At 45.2% G+C, this 22274-nt stretch overlaps 1 protein-coding gene across 2 annotated transcripts in view; it reads right to left on the bottom strand.

Moving 5' to 3' along the window:
* Positions 1–3698: 3698 nt before the first annotated feature.
* plekhm3 (pleckstrin homology domain containing, family M, member 3) overlaps positions 3699–22274 on the bottom strand; it is a 33134-nt gene continuing 14558 nt past the window's right edge. For both annotated transcript variants that reach the window (XM_069154337.1, XM_069154338.1), the window contains 5 exons: positions 18802–18947; positions 18080–18273; positions 13933–13996; positions 5758–5915; positions 3699–4077 (listed from right to left, as the gene is read on the bottom strand). In XM_069154337.1, the coding sequence (XP_069010438.1) occupies positions 3915–4077; positions 5758–5915; positions 13933–13996; positions 18080–18273; positions 18802–18947 (725 nt within the window). In that variant the 3' untranslated portion in view covers positions 3699–3914. The remainder of the gene's footprint in view (positions 4078–5757; positions 5916–13932; positions 13997–18079; positions 18274–18801; positions 18948–22274) is intronic.

Genomic DNA, 22274 nt, shown 5'->3' with positions numbered 1-22274 from the left:
AGCGTAAACAGGACAGTCAAAAGTGCAGTTAAAAAAAAAAAAAAATCAACCCAACACAAAACTTGTACTTCCAAGTTGCATGAATGAACACAAAAACATGAAACATTTAAAAAAAAAAAAAATGGAAAGAATCAAAGAAATAAAGACTTTTTGTATCGTTGATCAGATGCAGAAACCCGTTAAAAACCTGAAGTAACGCGAAGCTAAAACGGGAAGAAGAACGTCCGACGGAGCTGTTCGTCCCGAAGATCCGAATCAGTTTATTTTCAGGTAAAACCGACGTTTGATTAAATTGAGGTTTTGCCTTTTCCAGACCGTTTTTCTAACGTCCCCCTTTTTTTTTTTTTTTTTTTTTTCGCAGGAAACGAGTTCGTTTTCATTTCCTGAATGTTCCTGAAATAACCGCGGCACCTCCGTCGCCGCCGGCGTTCGGTTCGGCGCGGTCCGTCGACGACGTCGCAATTCGTGACGGTCGTCTCCGACCAATCGGCCGTCTTTTTTTTTTACTTCCTGCTTTTGGTATCGGCAAAGAAACCTCGACGGCGGTCCGCGGCAAAAATAAAAATACAAATAAAATAGCACCCGGCGTTGTCCACGGCTCAAACAGACGGCGATGGAAGACGTAAGGTGTGACGGCGGGTGACTTAGGCCTGATAAATAAACAGCACAATAATAATAATAATAATAATAAATAGATCCCCAACACCTGCCGGGCTTCACAGTAACACAAATAAACAGCACACCAAAAAAAAACACTTTTACACAGCGAAGGTACAAACTCAAAAACGGTTCTGGCCGAAGGCTTCACAACCTTTTGTTCAGTTATTTATGCAGCGGGAAAAGTCGGTCAGCGACACCTTGAAACATTTCGCTTTTAATATCACCCGGCAAGCCTCGGTCTCTGACCTTCAGAATAAAACGAGACAGCCGCAACTCCGCTCGCGCGCTCGCCGCGCTTTGAAACCACGTCGGCCCCGTTTAGTTTCAGCCGGCGGCGTCCCCGCACGCCCCGCGAACGCGAGCGACCGTCCCCGTCCGATCGCTGCTCGTCACAAAAACACAAGATTCCTGAATCCAACCAGATGTGGGGTTCGTCGGTCGGTCGCCGAACACGTCAGCCTCTTCCCACATGAACTGGTTAACACGGTTTTTATGGCTCAAACAAGCTGAACGAGGAGGAGGAGGAGGAGGAGGAGGAGGAGGAGGAGAAAAGTGGACAGACGAGGAAGTAAAATTAAACCGAGACTGCAGGAAGAAACAGCAGCTGCGTTTCCATTCGCGTTATAACTTCTGCCGTGTCGGACTTTTAAGCTGGAAAACTTTTTTTTTTAGAAACTTTTCAGACACACACAAAAAAAAAAAAAAGATCTAAGAGTGCATCTTTAAAGAATTTACTGAATTTAAAATGATTTTTCTGACCGGAGACAATTTGTATTTTGCAAACTGTTTATCAGGCTAAAGTGTGTAGTACACCCGTCCGTCCACCGGAGGGACGGGAAAGGGCGTTTCGAGCAAAAAAAGATCCGATTGGATAGTCGCTGGGAACTAATCGACTAATATCTTTTCGCGCTTCTGCTGCTCGCGCCGTGGCAGGCAGCGACGTCTCCTTCTCTCCATAAGTTGTTGAATTTTTGGCCGGCGGACAGCTTTCAGGTGCGTCACCGCCACCTTGTGACGACAGCGAAACAGCGGAAATACCGGGCCAGCGTTTGTTGCGAACAAACTATAAACGCGCTCTACCTCACTGTAAGAATCGACCGTGTCGGACGAGCAGTTATTACAGTTTCAAATATAACTTCAAAAACTAAACCCCCCCCAAAAAAATGCGCAGAATCGAATCAAATCTTGTGTTTTGTTTCATTTATCAGCTACGACCGGCCGATTTATTATTTTTTTTTCTTCTTCTTCTTCTTCCAAGGTTTCATAACGTTTCCGTACGATCTCCCTCGGACGCGGAGGGAAACGCAGCTGGCGCGGCGGCGTCGAAAGAACGAGCGCGTTTCCAGACCTTTACACATGAAAGCAGCGTGGGTTATAAAGGCCGTCTAGGTTGCATAGAGATACTAAAAAGCTAAAGCTGCTATCACGTTCGATAGATCCCGCACGAGTAAAGCACGACAGGAAGTGGAACCGCAGAGGGAGGGAGGAGGGAGAAAGGCAACAATGAAAGAATAAGTTACAATATGTTATTGCCCCTTGTTTTTTGTTTTTGTTTTTGTTTTTGTTGTTTTTTTTTTTTTTTTAATTTTATTTTACAGATGGTGGGAAGAACGCGAGTCCCCTGACAGATCGACAAGAGTCCCTTTCAAAATTAAAGTCTGTTTGCAGTTTTAACATTTACATTAGAGGAACCCTGATCAAAGGTCAGCGAGTTAAAAAAAAAAAAAAAAGCCTTTCGTTCCACATCTACGCAATAAACCTGGAAAAAAGGACGAGTTTGCGCTTTTACACCTCAGTCTGAACTCAAACGCCGATTTCTTCCACGATTATCGCAAATAAAACGATCGGGGGACAAAATCTGCAATCCTCAGTCAGTGCGAAGATATACTGCAAACTTGATCTCAAGTTAATACGAGGCTTCGGCAGTCTCAGACATCAACGGGGTTGGCTTCCAAAGACTCTTTGTTTTTTTTGTTTTTTGGGGGGGACAAAAAATTCCTATCTCGGGTTCCTTTCTGAGGTACGATCACACAAAAGCGGAAGGATTTCCACACAAAAAAAAAAAAGCAACTTTGGAAGAAATCCACCCGATTTGACTGCCGAAGATTTTTTTTTTTCCCAACGTCTGACGGACTTTCGCGCGTCGCCGCTGTTAAAATTGATTCGGGGAAGAATTTTCTTGAAATGATCAGTATGAACAGGGTGAAGGCAAAAAAAAACAAAAAAAAACCTGCTTCATTATTCAAAGGAGCGCCGTTTTTTTTTTTAGATACGGAAATATTGAATTATTTATTTAATATTTGATTCCACTGTAACTGACCTGAATGCAGCTCGCCGCTCTCTGAGAGGAGAGACGTATTGACTCTTCACCGCCACACTTCGAGGCTTCGGTGCGAGAGTTTCACTCGCCCATGATTTTGAGCCGTTTATCCCTTAAAGAAGAACTAATGAATATGTTAATTATATATTAATCGGGTTTTTGTTTTTTTTTCATAATTTAGAAAAAAAAAAAAAAAAAAAAAATTCTCCTGGAGGTCGAGGAGACATTTTCACTTTGCTTATTTGGTTTGATAGACAGTCTGAAACCTGAAGATTTGAGGAACCAGAAAACCTTTTTTTTGGGATTATTTCAACTGCCAAAATTGTCCGCAAATGTTCCGACCGCCGACTGATCGAGTGACTTCTAAACTTTTATCTAACTTTCCATCCGTCGGGTTTTGAATTTCTCCAGTTCGTCGGCTGTGATTTCACGCGTCGAGCTGCCGGAATAAGACATGAGTGAAGGTGATGACGATGGCGGGATGAAGGTGGCGGACGACCGCCTGCGTGTGAAGACTACAAAATGCAAGTGTGTGTGTGTGTGTGTGTGTAAAGTCTGACGCGGCAGTTCTTCGGTTCTCCCGGGTCTCTTTGCAGCAGAAACGAAGCGGGCTAAGCTCGGGCGTGTGTGTGTGCGCGCGTGCGTGTGTGTGTGTGTGTGTGTGTGTGTGTGCGCGCGTTGGCAGGTACGCGCGCACACACACACACGCACGCGCGCACACGCGCGCACACACAGGAAACACAAACCTGACGACGCTTCAGACGCTCCGAGTTCGTCCTCTGGTCCAAACTGTCCGGGAGACGCACACAGATCAGGAAAAAAAAAACAAAAAAAACAGGCGCAGTGTCCGGCGTCACGGCAACCGTCGGCGCCTTCCCGTTGTCGTTTTTTTCGGCCTCTGTGTGTGTGTGTGTGTGTGTGTGCGCGCCCGTCCTCAGGTGTCGTGGTAGGGCAGGTGGAAACAGCCGGGGCTGTCGTCGTCAGGCGACCAGAAGGACGACGGCCTCTTGTGGTGGAGCTCTCGGCGGACGCAGCGCGGACACGGCTGAGCTTTCTGCCGACACTCGGTGTGGAAGACGGCGCCGCAGCCGTCGCACCTGCCGACGAAAAAGAGACCAGCGCACAGCGGGTCAGGTGTCGTGTCGGGGAGTCACGGTGAAATAACACATAACACACACACACACACACACACACACACACACACACACACAGACGAAGAGCCCTGCTGGTGACGCAACACCTCGGGTGACACCTCCGTTCGTGACGGGCCGAGATTCAAACACGCCGACCGTCGGAAGCCTTTGCTTTATGTCGACGCACTCCCGGAACGAAGCGTCTAAAGGGCGCCCGCCGATTGATGTGCGGCAGCTCCGTCACGCTCGTGAGATTAGCCCCGATTCTTGCGGCTCTTCGCAACCTGGTTCGAAGGCCGGATACTTGACGGTTTCACGGTTTCGGTTGTCGGCGCCAGCGGCGGCTAAAACCCACGGTTCCCGACGCCGAATTGGGACGACCGCGCCTGACCGGCGGCGGAGCTTCCGACCGCCCCCTCGACTCCTGTCAGCCGTCTTGATTCCCGAAGTTTGGGTTCAACGGCCGTCCGTTAAACAAAAGACCTTCTCGACACCGCGAGACAAATGACTCGGCGAGGACAATGTTTATTATCGATTGAAATAACGATCAAAAACCACAATAATAAAACACCGCATTCAAACTGGACTGTAACGGACTGGAGTTGTCCGTGAAGTGCGATCAGCTGTTTACCTCCGGCCATCGTTGGTTTTCTTGTATTCATTATTACCTTCATGGTTTGGTCTTTTTTGCCTCCTGTTTTCTTAAATGTTTACCGGTATTGACGTTATGTTTGACTATGCTTTGCTTCTCCGTAGAGCACTTTGTAAACTCTGTTTTTAAAGGTGCTCTATAAATAAAGTTATTATTATTATTATTATTATTATCGTTCGTCTCCATCAGTGTGTGAGGAGCCGATCTTTACTGCTCTGCTCCAGTAAGTACGGCAGATACCGCCGCTATCAGTTCACACCTAACGCTCCCTTCTCAAGTCATGAAACACAGCTCGACAAGTCAGCTGTCTCTGTGTGTGTGTGTGTGTGTGTGTGTGTGTGTGTGTGTGTGTGTGTGTGTGTGTGTGTGTCTTACTCCACAGCTCAGAGTCTTTCAGGGATCAGTCCTGACCAGCTCTTATCTCTCTGCTAGGACGAGGCTCTGCACTATTCACCTTCACACACACACACACACACACACGCACACACACACACGCACACGCACACGCGCGCACAGGTCTCTCTACAGTTGTGAGGACATTCCCTATCCCCAACCATGACCTAATTCTAACCTTAACCCCGACACAAAGTCTTAACCCTCGAATTGCATTTTAAAGCTGTGAGGACCTTTCCTAAATGTCCTTTAGGACGGTCCTAAATGTCCTCACAAAGCGCGTTTGTCCTCATAAATGTGGATTTTTTTAACCACAACCGGTCCAAAACAACCAGAGCGATACAATCTTAATTCAATGAAAAAAAAAAAAAAAAAAAAAAAAAAAAGGGTCACTATATTCTGGCTCTTACTCCGTTGACTCCTTGTCCTCACTGAGGTGCAAATGAAACACCAGTACTGCTTGTAAATCTTTTGTGACATTCTCCCAATGAATCAAGTCGCATTTTATCAGATCAAATCAAATCCAAGTCGTATAATTGACCGGCTCAAGACTTCTCTGGCTGCGTGAAGGTTCGGGTTTCTAGGAAGGTGACGTGTACCTGCGGGTGGCGTTCTCCTGGAAGGGGTAGATGACCTGTCTGTTGTGGCAGAGCTCACAGATGAAGCCTTTCTCGCGACACAGGCTGCAGCTGAAGACATGGGCGCTGGCGAACTTGATGACCTTGGACAGGAAGGGAGCCAGTTTTCCATCGATCACCTGGAGGACGAGGAGAGACGGTAGTAATGACACACGGGGTCGAAAAGTCCAGTTACTGTTTGACCGGAGGTCACGATGGACACCTTCATGCTTTTCAACTGGCGACCTTTTTCCTTTCAAATAAATAATGCAGCATTCGGTCATTTGACCCAACGTGACACGGACGTGTCGGTCCGGAGAAGATTTTAGTTTCCCCCCCCCCCCCCCCCCCCCCCCAAAAAAAAACGGATTTTAAAACGACTGAAAGTGGACTTCTCTTCAACTCGGAGGAAAGACGAAGAAACAGGAGGGGCGGAAATGGATGACAGTAAATGAAGTTAACGGCAACGCTTGGCAAGTTCCTTAAAGAAGAGCGGGTGGGATGGGGGGGGGAGGGGGGGATTCGGCTGTGTGTGAGGGGGTGGAGGGGGGGGTGGGGGGGGGTGGAGATGTATTGTGGTGGATAGACGGTGGATGAGTGCACAGCAAAAGCTGCGCAGAATCCGACACGTCAAAAGAAAAACTCCACACGACTGCAAAGCTTCATCGTTTGGTGCTGATAACGCTGCCGGAGCGGCGGGGGTGGGGTGGGGGGGGGGGGGGGCGATGGGGTAGGGAAGGGAAGGGAAGGGAAGGGGGGGAGGGGGGGGGGCGCGTGTGACGGAGAAAAACGGGAGTATAAAGTAAGAGAAAGACCGGCAGAGATACATATACAGGAGAGATCTTGAGAGAGAGCGAGAGCCCGTATTCAGATACAAGTGGTTCCACCTGGCAGAGCTCTGGACCTCCCAATTATAACCTCCTTCATGCTGTTTGTCAGACGATGAGGACGAGAGGAGGACGAGAGGAGGACGAGAGGAGGAGAAACCGCTCTCTCACCGCACACGCACACACACCACACACACGCACACACACACACACACACACGGACCGGGGGAAACACACTGCAGTATCCTGTTTACAGTAAATCCTCCAGCAGGCTGCTACACATACTGTGGAGTCCTTACGTAGTCCATATGATACCAAGAATCTCACTACAAACAGCTTCTATTTCAGTCAGGGCTGCTGACAAAGTACATTATGTGGTTTTTTGTTTTTTTTATGCAAGTGCTTTGCTTTCAGATGCACTCTTTGGGAAAAAAAAAACAAAAAAACAAAAAAAAACAAGGACGAGGTTGTTGAAACAACACCGACCGTCTGCTCGAGCGTCCTGATACGTTTCCCACCGACGAACCTCTCCAGAAAGTCCCGAACGCGAGTTCTCAAGGCCGACCGAACGCGGAGCAAAATTTGAGAAAGTGGGAAAGGAAACGGGAGAGGTTCAAAAGAACGGCCCAGTCGAGAAAAACGAAACCGCCAAAAATGCAACTGTCGCCCCACGAGGGAGTTAAAAAACCAGAAGACCGGAAAACGTTGTCAAGTTGCAGTTCCCGTCGACGTTCGTTCGGACTCCGGCGTTCCCGAGATGTCGCGTTTCGCGAGAACGGGGACGGACGTGAGGTTCGCGGTGATCTTCGACCCCTCGAAAACCGAATCGGTCCCTCCTTCGGCGCCGAGTGAACGTTCGCGCCGAGTTTGAAGAAACTTCCTCGAGGCGCTCTCGGGATGGTGGCGCTCGAACGTCGGGGGGGGGGGGGGACGGACGGGAAACCCGAAACCACGACGGCTCCGTCGTGGAGGCAGAGAAAGAAAAGAGAGAACCGCGGCTCCCGGGAGGTTTCGGGGAAAAAAGAACCGCCCGGCAACAGCTAGCGTCCGTGCTGTCGGTGCGTCGGCTGTCTGCGGCAGATCTCAAAACACTTTCGCAGCCCAATTTGATTCACATAAAAGGTTCTCCGTGTGTTTGAAGCTGTTGGACGCAAACTTTAGTAAACAAGGTACCCGCAGTGCGAAACCGTACGAAGCCTGCAGCGTCCCCCCCCCCCCCCCCCCCCCCGACGTAATGTCCTTCAGCATACGAGGGAGGACAATGATGCAGGTGACGGACGTTCACGGGCAAGACAGGTGCCGAGAGCGGCGGACAAACGTACGCTCGCCCCTCCGCCCGCGCCAAAAAAAAAAAAAAAACCCTAAGCGGGCTGCTCAGTCCGGTCCAGCCCAGTCCACATGACGAATTGCTCTCCTGATGGAGGCTGACAGGCTCGGTAATTAAAGGCCCGCTATAATTGGACTGGGCAGAATCAAACGACCGGCAGCACGGCTCTGGTGGCGGACTGGAGGGACGGTGGGAAAGGAGGAGGAAGGCACAGAGAGGCGGACGGATGGAGAGTGACAGAAGTAAATAGGTGAAAATGGAGCGGGAGGGGACAAAACAGAAAATAAATCAAATCCAGCTTCTTGAACTTGCATGAAGCCCGGGTGCAATTTTTCATTTTAAAACAAAGAATTACTCTGGGAAAAGAAAAAAAAGAAAAAAAAAAAAAAAAGGTTTACTTCTGATTGGACTACATGTTCCCCGAAGTCAAAAATCACTCCCTCCATTTTTTTTTTTTTTTTTTTTTTTTTTTTTAAATGCCCACATCTCTTCTGTTACTGCTCGCTATAAATATCCGGTGACCATTTTACGAGCTCCACCGGAGTACCACGGCCGCGGCGTCACACCGGGACAATCACTCAGACGAGAACTTCCAACGTGACAACGATGAAGCCGAGCATCGACGGCCGGCCCCGGCAGATCCGTCGGCGCTCCGATGGACGTTCGGGGTCGACCGGTCCGGACCGACTTTTGTCCCCCCGGGAACAAACAGAATTAGCTGACGTCGATGAAGGTTCCTCGCGAAGGCGTCGGACGCGCGCCGAGCGGTCGCGGCATAAACCGGAAAGATAAAGGACGGTTGTATTTACCTCTAAATAAAGCAACCGGGAAAAAAAGGTAAATGACTCCGTGGGTTCGGGTCCGCCCGCGGGCCAACGAACGAAGGAAACGTGCGACGAGGGGTTGTGAACACATGTCCAGGTGCCGGGATCCGTTTCGCGCTCGTGTTTTCCTTAAAGAGCATTCAACTCGTTTTTCACGCTAAATGACGAACGCAACCGAGGGAAAAGAAACATGAAGTTTCTTTTTGCCAATTCTTTCGCTGGCGGTTGCTTTGTAAAGTAAAAGCTGCCAAAGAATGCGCGCTCCGGAGAACGCCGCTCTTTGTGACCTCGTCTACGCTCGTTATCATCTCAACCCGAGCCGTCGCCGCCGTCCCTCGCTCGCCTCATCTGAGGCCCTGGGTATCGTTTCAGATATTTACGATGCAGGTTCCTGAATGCTACTTTTAAATTACATAAAACATTACGATTGCACGCAGTTTAGAAGGGGAGAGCGTCACTTAGGTTTTACAGATGTTCCCCAGCTGCGTCATTATGAAAGCTATCGCGGGATGTTAAAATTGACAGATGTTTCCTTAAAGAAGTACGATTTATTAACCCACATATAAGCTAAAGTGATTTTTATCGTCCAGGGTGGAGCCCTATGTGCAGTAAATGCTCTATTAGCTCGCCTTTATAAAAATGTTCAAATGTGTACATTTGAAAACCAAAATGTGTGGTGTGGATGTAGTCTAGGTATTGACACTTGGTACCGAATTACAAGGCGTCTTTCGGTGACAGACGACGTTCGCCCGGTGTCGTAAAGGTGCAGAAGTTTGGCGCCCGGCCCGCGTTTCGTTTTTATGTGGGTTTTTTTTTTTAACATTCAGTGGAAATACAGGAAGAAAAATGTCCAAAAGTGAATTGTTCTTCACGAGTTTTGCACTTTGAAAGTTCCTGGAAGTGTTTGGTTTAAAAAAAAAAAAAAAAAAAAAAGGGCCGCCTGAACATAAAGACTCACGAGATTGACATCATCAGCCTGCTGCTTAACACACAGCAATAACACCTCCCGTGTGTGCCGGTCTGAACTTTAAAAAAAAAAAAACACCGCACTATTTATAAGAAAGAAAAAAAAAAAAAAAAAATCAGAATATTTTAACGGAGCACCCAAAACGATGTGGGAAAACAACAGCAGCGGTTTCAAGACGACTAAACGCGAAACACAAATGATGTCAAATATTCATTGCAGCCTACGGGACAGCCCTTCAGATGCATTGACCCCGTTTGACCCTCTTTTCCCTCCAAAAACCCTCCCAAAACATACACACACTTTTCACCCCCCCCCCCCCCCCGCTTCATCCACCCTCTTAAACTCCTCCCCCTCCAGTTCGACCTCCTTCTCTGCTCCACGCAGAGTCTTTGTGCTCCAAAACCTCCTAATCCCCCAAAACTGCTGTTTAACAGCCGTTCGCCTGCCCTCTCTCTCTCTCTCTCTCTCACACACACACACACACACACACACACACACACACACACACACACACACTGACTACCGCAGCTCCATTGAGAAAGTAGAAAGCCAACTGGGATTACAAGGCTGGAAAGAGCAGGGTGAGCTCTGTTTGGATAACACCCTCTCCTCTCTCTCTGTCTCGAGGGAAACCTGATGCGTGTTGGGATTGTCGCCGTTTCAATGGATGGACTCTTTTTCTCCACAATAAAAAACTATACCTCCACCACTGTGGCGTGAGAATAAGCCCCGAAACCATTAAATATGCACCCAGCTCCACAATCAGGTCAAAATCAGGTGAAATTTGGTTCAAATACGAAACAGCACAAATAGTTTTAAGGTCCCCGAAAACTACGATACTCGCCCTGAATTTCTGGCTTCTCGTGAGGATTTCATATTGCAACTGATAGATCTTTATGAGGAACTGTTGTTTTTAGACATGTATGCACATAGATTCGATTTTTTTTTTTTTTTTTTTTTTTTTTTTTGAACGTATACGATTGAAAGCCATATAAGTATATTTAAATGGATATCTTGGGAAGTTAATTTCAAAGATTTAAGTAACGGGCATCAAAAGCAATTACAAAAACGTTGTTTTGGAAAAAGAAGTAAAGCTGGAGGAAAACAAATCTCAGAGGAAACTGTGATTCCTGAAAAAATTTGTGAAACAGGACATTTTATAGTTAAAAAAAAAAAAAAAAAGGTCCTTTTTGTTTTGTTTCTAAATTAGCTGGAACTTTGTTTCTCATTTCTGTACTGTTACTTCCACAGATATACACGGACCCTGAGTTAATGTGGCCAATTCGTGTATTTATCAAGCTCTTATTGAAAGAGATGTTTGGGGAGCTGAAGCCAGATACACGGATGAAGCAAAGCATGCGCAGGAATCCCGCAGTAGACACTTACACCTACAACCTTGATGGGTAGTTCAGTGTCACAGGTGTCAGTTTGACGGTGGTAGTATTTTACTTCGACGTGGTTTTTCATCTCGTGTTGGGCAGTCTTCGCTCTCACGCGCCGTAAACGTGGGAGAAAACGCCAGCTGACCAATCGCGGATCTGGTGCGTGTCAGAATCAACACACGTGCCGCACGGTGCGACGCCGTCACGCAAACATAAACGAAGCCTATTTCGGTCCGTTATTATCTCTATAGTTTGCCCCTTATCGTATGATTTCGTGCTGAGTGCGTACGGGTGAAAGCTCCTCCTACGCTCTGAGCCTGCGACGAGAACCTGCAAACCATTTCTGAGAACATCGAACATTTACTTAAGAGGCCTCTGTGTCTCTGGACAAGTGTGAGTGGAGAGGCATGCCTGGCATACAGGGAATGCCAGGGTGTCGGTGTGGGAAGCTCGCTGCGTTGCGTGCATACACACACACACACACACACACACACACACACACACACACACACACACACACACACACACACACCGCCCTACTGGTCCTCACACAAAACCCTCGAAACCATCCTTAAAGCCGGCGGAGGAAAAGGGCAGAGCGTCCTTAGACAAACACATATAGCTTCTACAAAATGCACCGTCTCCCAACGGGGGGGCGGGGGGGGGGGGGGGCTGTTTGTCGGGAGGGTAAAAAGACTAGTGTCGTCCAGGCTTTAGCCAAGGAGGGAAGGGGGGGAGGGAGGAGGGAGGGAGGGGGGGGGGGATTAGCCTTCGCTGACCTCTGAGCTGGGACAAAAAAAGCCATGTTGATTAAGAGCGGCATTTTATTTTATTCAGGAGGTGAATCAAAAGAAACAAGCTTGTTAATATGGAAAACCAATTAAGAGGCCGAGTGCTTGAGAATCTCCGAGAAGGGGGGGGGGGGGGGTCGGGGGGTCGGGGGGAGGAGAGGGAGGAGAGGGAGGTGAGGGAGCTGTGCACACTCTACCAAAGACACCCCTTTTGTTGAAATCAGTACTGAAACACCCCGTTTGGGGATTTATAAGTAAATAGTGGCGTTTTTAGCAGGATGACACACACACACACACACACACACACACACACACACACACACACACACACACACACACGTAACACACATGTGTGCTGAGCGTGTGTGAGGCCGAGGGGATGTTGGAAAGAATGGAGGGATGTCACGCTTTGTTTTTCTGCCTGTTGATTCTGAATGTGACCAATTAGTGAAGCAGAGAGACACAGAGTGTGGGAGGGGAGGGGGAGGAGGAACGGGGGAGGAGGGAGGAGGGAGGGAGGGTCCAATCTCTTTCACCGTGAGAGTCTGTGGCCGAGCTCTGAGTCAGAGCGCAATGAAAGAAAGAAGAAAAAAAAAAAAAAAAAAAAAATGGGGCAGGGTACAACATAATGAACATAATGACAAACAAAAGAACTTTTCAGTCATTTGTGGTCGCTTCGCTCTGACCCCCCCCTCCCCCCCCCCCACCTCCACCCTTTCCCCCCCACCCTAACACTGAACAGCTGAAAGGCTGCCTTTCCTTTCCTTTTTTTTTTTATCATCGCCACTAAAAAAAAGAAAAAGAATTTCTCTGCTTTTGTATGAACCTGAAACACTTAATTGGATTTAAAACGGAGGTGAGGCGGTACGACAGCGCGCAGTTTAATGTGCTGGTTAAATAAGCGACAACACGATGAGACGAGGCTCCGGCGTTCGACACCAATGCCAGATATGAATTCTTTCCACCGAGATCATTGTTTTCCTGGATCGGGACACTTGTAAGAGCTACCTCCCCCCCCTCCCCCACCCCCACACCCCCCACCTCCCACATCAGGCTGTCGGAGGGTATTACCTTCTCTTATCGCCGTTTTGTCATGGACACTCGCCAAAGAAACATAGCAGAAGGTTGTGTTTACTGAAAGGATAAGAAGAGCATCGCTCCATAGGTTTCTTTTTGTTCTTATTTGCTTCGGTTCCCTTTAAAAAAAATGACTCGGTAGATTATAAACTACTGTCGATTTGAGCAAAATATGACATGACGCGTGTTGGGGACTATTTTTTTGTATTTTTTTTTTTTTTTAATGGTGGAATGAATATATAGTTTGCGCTTTAAGTGAATATTTCCAGCAGCAGGACGGAGAATGTGGAACCGAGTCCGAATAAGTGAAGTGTTTGTTGGTAACGAAGGAACATGTCCTCCAGTGCGCTGCTGTGGCTCACCGTTTCCAGACGACAACGGTACATTTTGACTGTTGAAAGTTTGCAAGCTAGATAAAATATCGGCAAAACGGGTGCGGCATTGGATCGGCGGGAAGGACGCCTGCGGTGGCGTTCGTTTTTGCTTCTTCTTCAGCCTCCCTTCGACTTCTACTTATTATCTGCCGATGATCCTTCTTCCGCAGCGGAACTGAGCATGCATGCATGCATCCAATCCAGAACCAACAATTAGCGAACTTATAAGTATGCACCTTGGCCTCCGGGTCAACATTTCTCAGCTCTAATTGAGAAAATAAAGCTGAGACCACATAGTATTATTGCAGCCATATTTCAGCTATTTTTTTTTTTCTCATCATGCTTTCTTAGGAAATTGGGGGAACTTACATTTCCTGTAAGAACGTATAAACCCAGATTGACTAGAGGAGGATTCTGGCTACTAACGCAAGCAGATATTAGATTAAACATCCCATCATTGTTTAAAATGAAAGTGTAACCCAGCCAAAAATGCGCACTTCAATTTTCACCTGAACGACTCCCAACAGTAACGTAGGTGGTGAAGAGGTCGGGTTTGCGATCGAATCAGGAGTGTGTGCGAGCGTGTACCTGCTGCAGGTCGGCCATGGAGTACAGGTGGATGTGCTGGAGCAGGTATTCCCGGGGGAAAATCCTGTGAACACACAAGAACAGGTTCACGGCATCATTCTCTATAAAAAACAGGTTGCAGTCCGAGATCCTGATGAGACACTCTGACTCTTCACTCATCAGCGGGAAAGATTTAAACCGGCTCCTAAATCTCAGCGCAGTACAGTTTTTAAATAATACGCTCAACTATGCAAGCGTATACATAAAAAAAAAAAGGAAACAATGGTCACACACACTGGCAGATAGGAGAGCTCTGGTGTGTGTGTGTGTGTGTGTGTGTGTGTGTGTGTGTGTGTGTGTGTGTGTGTGTGCATTATGTCAATGAGTTTCCCCACTAAGACAGAAAGACATGCCTCTGTGTGTGTGAGGCCACCTCTCAGACTGCTAAGACGGATGGCACCAAGTTAAACCCCCATCTCAAGCTGTGATGAGTGTCACTAAAACACAAGGATGTGTGTGTGTGTGTGTGTGTGTGTGTGTGTGTGTGTGTGTGCGCGCGTGCGTGCGTGCGATCCGGACACCTCGTGGTGATAGGCACAACCGATAAAACTGCTCTGTTGGGCACGTTACCAACGGTTACCACATCAGTATTCATAAGACAAAACACACACACGCGCACACATTGCTTTCTTGTTGCGCACTCATAAATCGTGTGCCGATCTTGATAAAAAAAAAAGTAGTTGACGCATTTTACAATCAGGTTACAAAGAGCGGAGACAGATGCAAATTCACAAGTATGACAAACAGCTGATGATATTTGTATAAGAACACATTATTTTATTCTGTTATATTCCCGGGTCCTCTGGGCTTTTTCCACTCCAGCAGACACACCTTTCAATAAAATTCTGTTATGACTCTGACTATGATTGACTCAGGTCAGACCCTCCTTCAGTATACAGTGTGTGCAGACTCAGGAAGTGTGTGTGTGTGTGTGTGTGTGTGTGTGTGTGTGTGTGTGTGTGTGTGTGTGTGTGTGTGTAGGAGGTGAACAAACCAACACATTACAATATGATGATTAAATGTAAACAAAAGCTGTTAGCTTTTATATATTTGTATAGCTATTACTATTACTGCCACTACCACCATTACTACTACCACTATCATTACCACTATTACCACTATTACTATTACTACCACCACCACTACTACTACTACTAATACTACCACCACCACGACTACTACAACTGCAATTACTACTACTACCACTATTATTACAACCACTACTACTACTTCTAAGATTACTACTCCTACTACTACTACAATTACTATTACAACTACTACTATTACATTTACTCTACTACTCCTACAAGCAATACTACAACTACTCTTCTAGTACTACTCCTACCACCGCCACACAGAAATGATCAAATCTCAAAGCAACAGTCGTCATTTCAGTTGACAAAACTGCGTTGCTTTTGTTTGCACGTGTCTGAAAACGAGGACCCATCGTTTCAGATATAGAAAAACTCATTTCAAGCGGTTCATCTGCCTCCGTTGTCATGGTAACCATTACATACCGTGCGTGAATAGAGGCCCAGCAGATTTAGCAACAGGTCAGTTAATTTGATTAGGCGCTACCACAAACAGCCTTTTTTTTTTTATTCATTATAATCCGAATTTTTGATGTCAAAGTACGTTTGGAATTCGTATCCTTGCACCCATCATGGGGAACATTTGGACTGCAGCCTTGATTGCCACAATCACATTTACGTGTTTGCGACGTCTCACCCGCGCTGACCTCCGACAATAAAACGACAGCCTTCGCTCTGAGTCTTTAATCCCGTCTGTTATCACGGACATAAACCTCTGATAGTGTTTGAGAACTTCTGCTCGGGGCCACGAGCCGTCTCTCTGGCTTCAGGCTTCAGTGCCTCACACGGCTGCGCGCGCGTTGCAACAGACAACTCTCTTCAGATCCCCCTGAAGTAGACGGATGACAACGGGAAGGTTTTAGCGCCACGGCCCTCATCAATCCTGCAGTGTTTGGAAGTGGCGGGGCACGGGCCGGCACTCGCTAATGGGACAGAGGTAAACACAGAGCGCCAAGATGCCGCAAGAGCACGACGATCGTGCCATATTTTTTTTTTTTTTTTTTTTTTAAGGTGGACACAAATAGTTTATGGTCCCGATCTGTTATTTTGAAATGTTAGAAACGGACTTGTTTATAGTAAATTTGCATTAATGTTACTGCAGCTGCCCTTCAGATTAATCCTCCAATCTGTAGATAATCAATTAAGAATCTTGACAATACATCCTGTGGGAAAGCCTCATTTGCACACTCGGGATGGTCGATATGAAGAAAATATTTGATCACGTTAAAAATATAAATCTAAATCCCTCTGTTGAAATATATGTGCTGTTGTAGAATTCCTGTAAATTCAATAAGAAAATATTTATAGATCAAATATTAAGATGTTTTTTGGGGCCAATCCAGTGAATTGACTGTGTTCACTCACCCAACAACCGCTGATATTATTGGAGTAATAATTTCAGGATAAAAGTTATTATCTCAAAACTAAGGTGACGTCTTTAAGCTGCATGTTTTGTTCGACACCAAAATATACTCAATTTACAGGCAGAAAAGTGTCCGAAAACCAGCGAAGATTCAAAGTTGAGTGGGTGATTTTTGTTACAATGAAGAATCAACAACGGAAATTGTTATGCATTGATTTCCTGCACACACCTAATTGTTTCAGTATATATAGTCCTTATGTAGAAAATGCTATAATTCCATAACAGCAGCTAACTTGTGATAAATTAACATTAAATTTGACAAAGAAAGAATACATTTCATGTCTGTCTGCTGACTCTCTGTCAGATCAGGATGTATTAGTGACCTGCGCCGGGGCGAGAAGCATCCATCACCCCACAGACAAGGCCTTCAGTGTGGGACCCCACTCAGATAAACAGTCATCCATTCTGACCATCGCTCACAGCAACACACACACACACACACACACACACACACACACACACACACACACACACACACACACACACACACACACACGCGTGTCCTTTATATATAAGAAGTATACACTGTATATACACCCAGTAATGCATGCAGATAAAAGTTATGGCGATATATACAAATGAATTCAGACACACATGAAAACACAAGTTAACAGTCTGTAATATAACAAATAATGTGTGAGTGTGGGTTTGATGACACGCTGCTAATCTTCAACATGGAAATGAATACGTTTTTTTAAAAATCACCACAAATCTAGCTGAAATCAAAACACAACAAAGAACCACCTGAATCAATAGAGATGACTGGATATTTTCTGGACGGTCAGTTAACCCGAATTACAACCAAAAACAAAATGTTTTCACATTTTCTGATGTGATTTATTTGTGATTTGTGATGGTCGTGGACAATTTTGCTCCATTATACACACACACAACATCTCCTGCATGTCCATCCACCAACAATGATTCCTCTCCTCTGTTGCTCCTCTTGAAGTTTGTTAAATGTTCCCCTTCTAAAGTTGCTCTTTGGCAAAACATATTTCACTCTTTTAAGCAGTTATACAAAAACAAGATACTGATACCGCCATTCAATGACAGAGGATTATTAATCTAGACGTTTTGTTTCCGTCATCATCTACGACCCACCTTCAAAAATTGCCAACTTGGTAAACTCCAAAAAGTTAAGTTTGCTTGTTTGTTTCAGAATAGATTTTTATATGTTTCAGGCTCACACATTATTTATTTCAACTATTTCCTTACAAACCTCTGCAGGTGGATCTTCAAGAGACACGTTTCAAAGTTTAAAACATGGGTGTAAAGTGTCTCTATTACTGATACTGTTTTCCTATTTTTTATTTTTTTTTACATCGGACCATCAATGTGGGTGTTGAACCTTATGATTGTAATTTTATTTTCTGATCATGTGTCCATTCAGAGTCTTTTCTCCTGCTATTCAGCTCCACATCCACTGCAGATTAACCCCCCCAAAAAATGTCTATGGTGTTCAGAACGATGATACTTTTAACATTATTTCCTCTAAGTTAGTGGGTAGTTAGAGAAGTTAACCGTTAGACTAGCTCAGGTCGGTGGTTTGCCAGTGGACAAGAAACACACCACACCACCACAGCCAACATACCTTCGCCTGAGGTCCTCGGCAATGGTTGCCCGGCAGCTGAACAGGTAGGCCCGCAGTGACTGGAGCTGCTGCCGGAGACGCAGCACGGTGCTGAGAGGCTCGCAGTGTTCGTACAGACAAGGGTTGAGCTGCTGGATGTCCAGCAGAGGCTCCTCATACACAAACTCCAGGAACTCCTTGGCCTGTTTGGACACCTGGAGGAGCACATCACTTTACATCGCAGGACCGCCGATTCATAAGAGGCGATACCCAACAAGCTGTACTTTCCGTGCTTGTAATGATGACGGTGCGCTGAGGAATCCTTACACAAGTCGACACTTTTTGTCCAGCTTAAACAAGCAAGGGATAACAAGCTAATTCGTCAGACTCATTTTCTTTAGCTTTGGACGGGGCTGCTGTTTTCCCCCCTCTTTCCAGTCATTATGCTAATCTGAGATAATATCTTCTGGCCGTAGCGCCGTACTTATCATACAGACCATTACATCGAGTTTCAATCTTTTCATCCAACTCTCAGCAAAAAAGAACATTTATAGGAAAACTTGCACTGATTGGAAAACAGTGGCTCATTAACGGTGCCCCGAGATTCACATGCATCCTAATAAGAGCCAACGACACGCCAACACGGAGACTGCATACTTTCATAGTGAACCATTTCACATATCTGTGTGTGTGTGTGTGTGTGTGTGCGTGTGCGTGTGCGTGTGTGTGTGTGTTTTACCCACCTTGTGCTTGTTGGTGTCCCAGTTGTGCAGCAGGCGTGCTGGGATGAGGAAGGAGTTGTCCTGATGGCAGCTATGGCAGTAGTACCAGCCACTGTAGTAACACACCTTCGCCTTTCCTCTGGATAGACCGACCGGACGCTGACAACCTGAGGAGAAAATCATCATCTAGAATTAATATCTATTAAAAAAAAAAAAAAAAATACATACATGTGATATGATCCTCTATTGTTTCTAAATGTCTCTTCTTTTTTTTTTTATCACAAGAAAACCAGTTAAATTCAATCCAACACAACAATCTTTTCTATTTTAACATGGAACAAGTTCTGTATTATCGCCGAGCTCAATAAAGAGATAATTATTTACAGCTCTATATCTCCATCTATCACCGAGGTGTTGCACAAGTCACCTTTTGGTGTTAACAGTGTGCGAAACATAAAAAAAAAACTCAATATGTGTCAATATCTGTCGGTTTATTGCCCTCACTAAATACCACAGTAATGCTGCCAGGTAAACCTGAGGATAATAAACAAGATAGTTTAAAAGGATCTTTGACCCCAATAAAGTAATCCGTTGCATCATAACCCACAGAAAAGAAAAAAGAAAAAAAGTAATGCGTGTTTAATCAGATTTCCCGTTCAATCCAATTTGTTCACCCGTTCTTTTGATAAGCCTGATTCCCCCCCAAAAAAGTTGGGGACGCTGTTTGGAACGTAGATCAAAACAAAATGCAAAAATTTGCAAATCACATAAACTAATATTTGATTGCAGATAGACCAATATATGATATATTGAAAACTAAGATGTGTTTATTGTTTCATAAAACGTGCTTATTTTAAATTTGATGCCAGCGATACGTCTATCAACACATTAATGATAGTAATACCGTGTGTGTGTGTGTGTGTGTGTGTGTGTGTGTGTACCCAGATTATGTGTATAGGAGTCTGTACACATTTGATATTTCAGATATCATGTCAGACAAAACTGGTTTGCTTCAAGCAAACCTGCACTTCATAAAGTTTTTAAAACACATTTTAAAACACATTCAGTCACTAAAACTATTTTTTCTACGTCTGTTGATTATGTACTTTTTGTGAAATGATCCATATTTAGATCTTTAGAGTCTATCCCAAGAAGTAAATGTGGTATTCATGGTAAAGAGTTTTGCTTTGTGTCTACTCCAACCCTGAAACTCCTCAAACCGCATAAATAAAAACCGTGTGCAATATTTCACAGACGGCTCATGTTTAGTGCGTCTTCTATCCAAGTCTGCCTAAAGTCCACCTGCCCAATTCATCAGAGATACTCCAAAGAAAAAAAGAGTCTTGTTTTTTTTCCCCTGTAGTCACAACACAGCCGACTTCAATAGGAGAGAGCTTTGTAGAGCTCACAGACCAACAGATCCTCCGCTCTGTTCAGACCGATAGATTCTCTGTTCTGCTTTGTCTCGCAGGCTTTAAAGTTAATTCTTCACCCAAACACCCGGACCTGCGCCATGATCACACACACACACACACACACACACACACACACACACACACCCAAACAAGTTGAGCGCTGAAGCACCGCAACAGGTGTCCCTTATCCACGCCATCTCAGAGTACACGGGGTTCGGGAGGAAAAACAGCAAATCAACAGAGGTGGAGAAGAAAAGAAACGGGAGATTGTTATCTCTGGGGGGGGGGGGGGGGTGGTTTGGGGGGGGAAGAACAGGCTTCGAAAGCTACCGAAAATAAAGGAAAGACAGAGGAAGAGAGACGTGTGTCAGCGCGTTTGACCGCCGAGCTTCAACACAAAAAACAACACGGGCTGAAAAAAAAGAGGGGGGAAAAAAAACAAACACCTAATGCATAAAAGGCTATCGAGAGATGGGAGGGAAAAAAAGAGCTGCATGAAAGAGAAGAAGAGCGAGATCAAACGAGAGCAGATGAAGGCCGAGAATAAAGACAAGTTCGTCCGGCTACTTTTCTATCGCAGACGACAATCTGGCGTCTGAAAAAGACGGACAATCGGACAATCAGCATTCAGAGCTGAACTCGTTCTTTATCTGACCAAAAGATAAAGACGTACTTATATCAGAGACACGCAGACTGAATGGCGGACTGACCCTTGTCAGGTTTGGTGAAAATTAGTGGCTTCTTTCAATTGCTTGATTTCTAAAAGGAAATTCTCAAAAATCACAACTACAGTTTGTTAAGATTTCTTTTTGACATCCTTTTTTTGGGGGTTTATGATGAATCAGATGGGTTGATGCATCAGATAATCTTAACGCAGTACAGTACAGAAATGTAAGAGACATGTTTGACAGACTCCCATTCAACTTCTCTAGTGAATGATACCGTTATGAGTTGTGTTTTTTTTTTATATTTCATGAAAGTCACTTCATATTAGTTTTTCTTTCAGTCCTTTTGAAAATAATCCCGACTTAATCAGATATAGGTTTCTAGTATCGGTGGGCGGGGTCTAGTGTCCTCAAGTTCCCAATCAGACAGAGTCAGAACCACCGCTCCCTCCTCCCGTCCAAATATGGTCACTTCCGGCTCCAAAACAGCAAGATGGCGACGGTCAAAATACCGAGCTCGAAGCTTCGGAGCGACAGTTCACAACACTAACGGGTGACGTCATCATCGGTTGCATCTTTCTTTTCATCTCTCGGGCCATTAAATTCACAGCTGGTGTAATAGAGCATTGTCTTTATCTCCATTTTGCCTGCATTATGGTCCAATTTCATAATGGAAATTAAGTAGGTGAGCTGGCAGACTTGTTGAAAGCCGACACTCACACTGAAGAAGACTGCCAGCACTGCTGCTAACTCAGCAACCCTATCAGTCACATGACCTTTGTCTGGCGCGTCATATTGGTCCTTTGAGAATCTTTAGAAGCCGAGTTGCTGTATTTTCTTTTTCCAAGGACAGTCAAAGTCGTTTTTTTTTTTTACATGTTTCAGTTCAGTTTAGGGCTGCGTATCGGCCCAAAAACCGATTCCTGAACGCTACTCTTTCAATATTAATGTTATAAAATCAACAAAAAGAAAATAACACTCAATCTTTACTTTTCATGCAGTTTAGAGGGGCAGAGTGTAGCTGGAGTTATTTTCTGTAGCTGCAATTAAAAATTATGTTTTTTTTGTTTTTTTTTATAACTAAAACATGTTGGTTTGGATGTAGTCTAGGTATCAAAATGTTTTACCAAATGATAAGACATTTTTATAAAGTCAGTGATATCAAAGCAAATTCGGTCAGTGCTATAAAAGTATCGAAGTTTACTACCCAGTTGTAGTTAGATGGACTTTCAAACTAATGTTTTCTTAAGAATTTAGGTGAACTGTTCAAATTGCCTGAACATCAGTCTGGACACAACATGAGTCAAACCACCTCCAGATGTGATTCCTGTGCTTTCTGCCATTTTTCTGTATTCATTAAAAAAAAAAAAAAACTTTGTTGAAAAGCTGTGTGCCAAACGTTAATCTATAAATC

Source organism: Embiotoca jacksoni, unplaced genomic scaffold, assembly GCF_022577435.1.
Source record: "Embiotoca jacksoni isolate LCO1_2020_lvr unplaced genomic scaffold, fEmbJac1.0.p SCAF_2, whole genome shotgun sequence".
Taxonomy (NCBI): domain Eukaryota; kingdom Metazoa; phylum Chordata; class Actinopteri; family Embiotocidae; genus Embiotoca; species Embiotoca jacksoni.
This window is presented reverse-complemented; position numbering and strand designations above follow the sequence as displayed.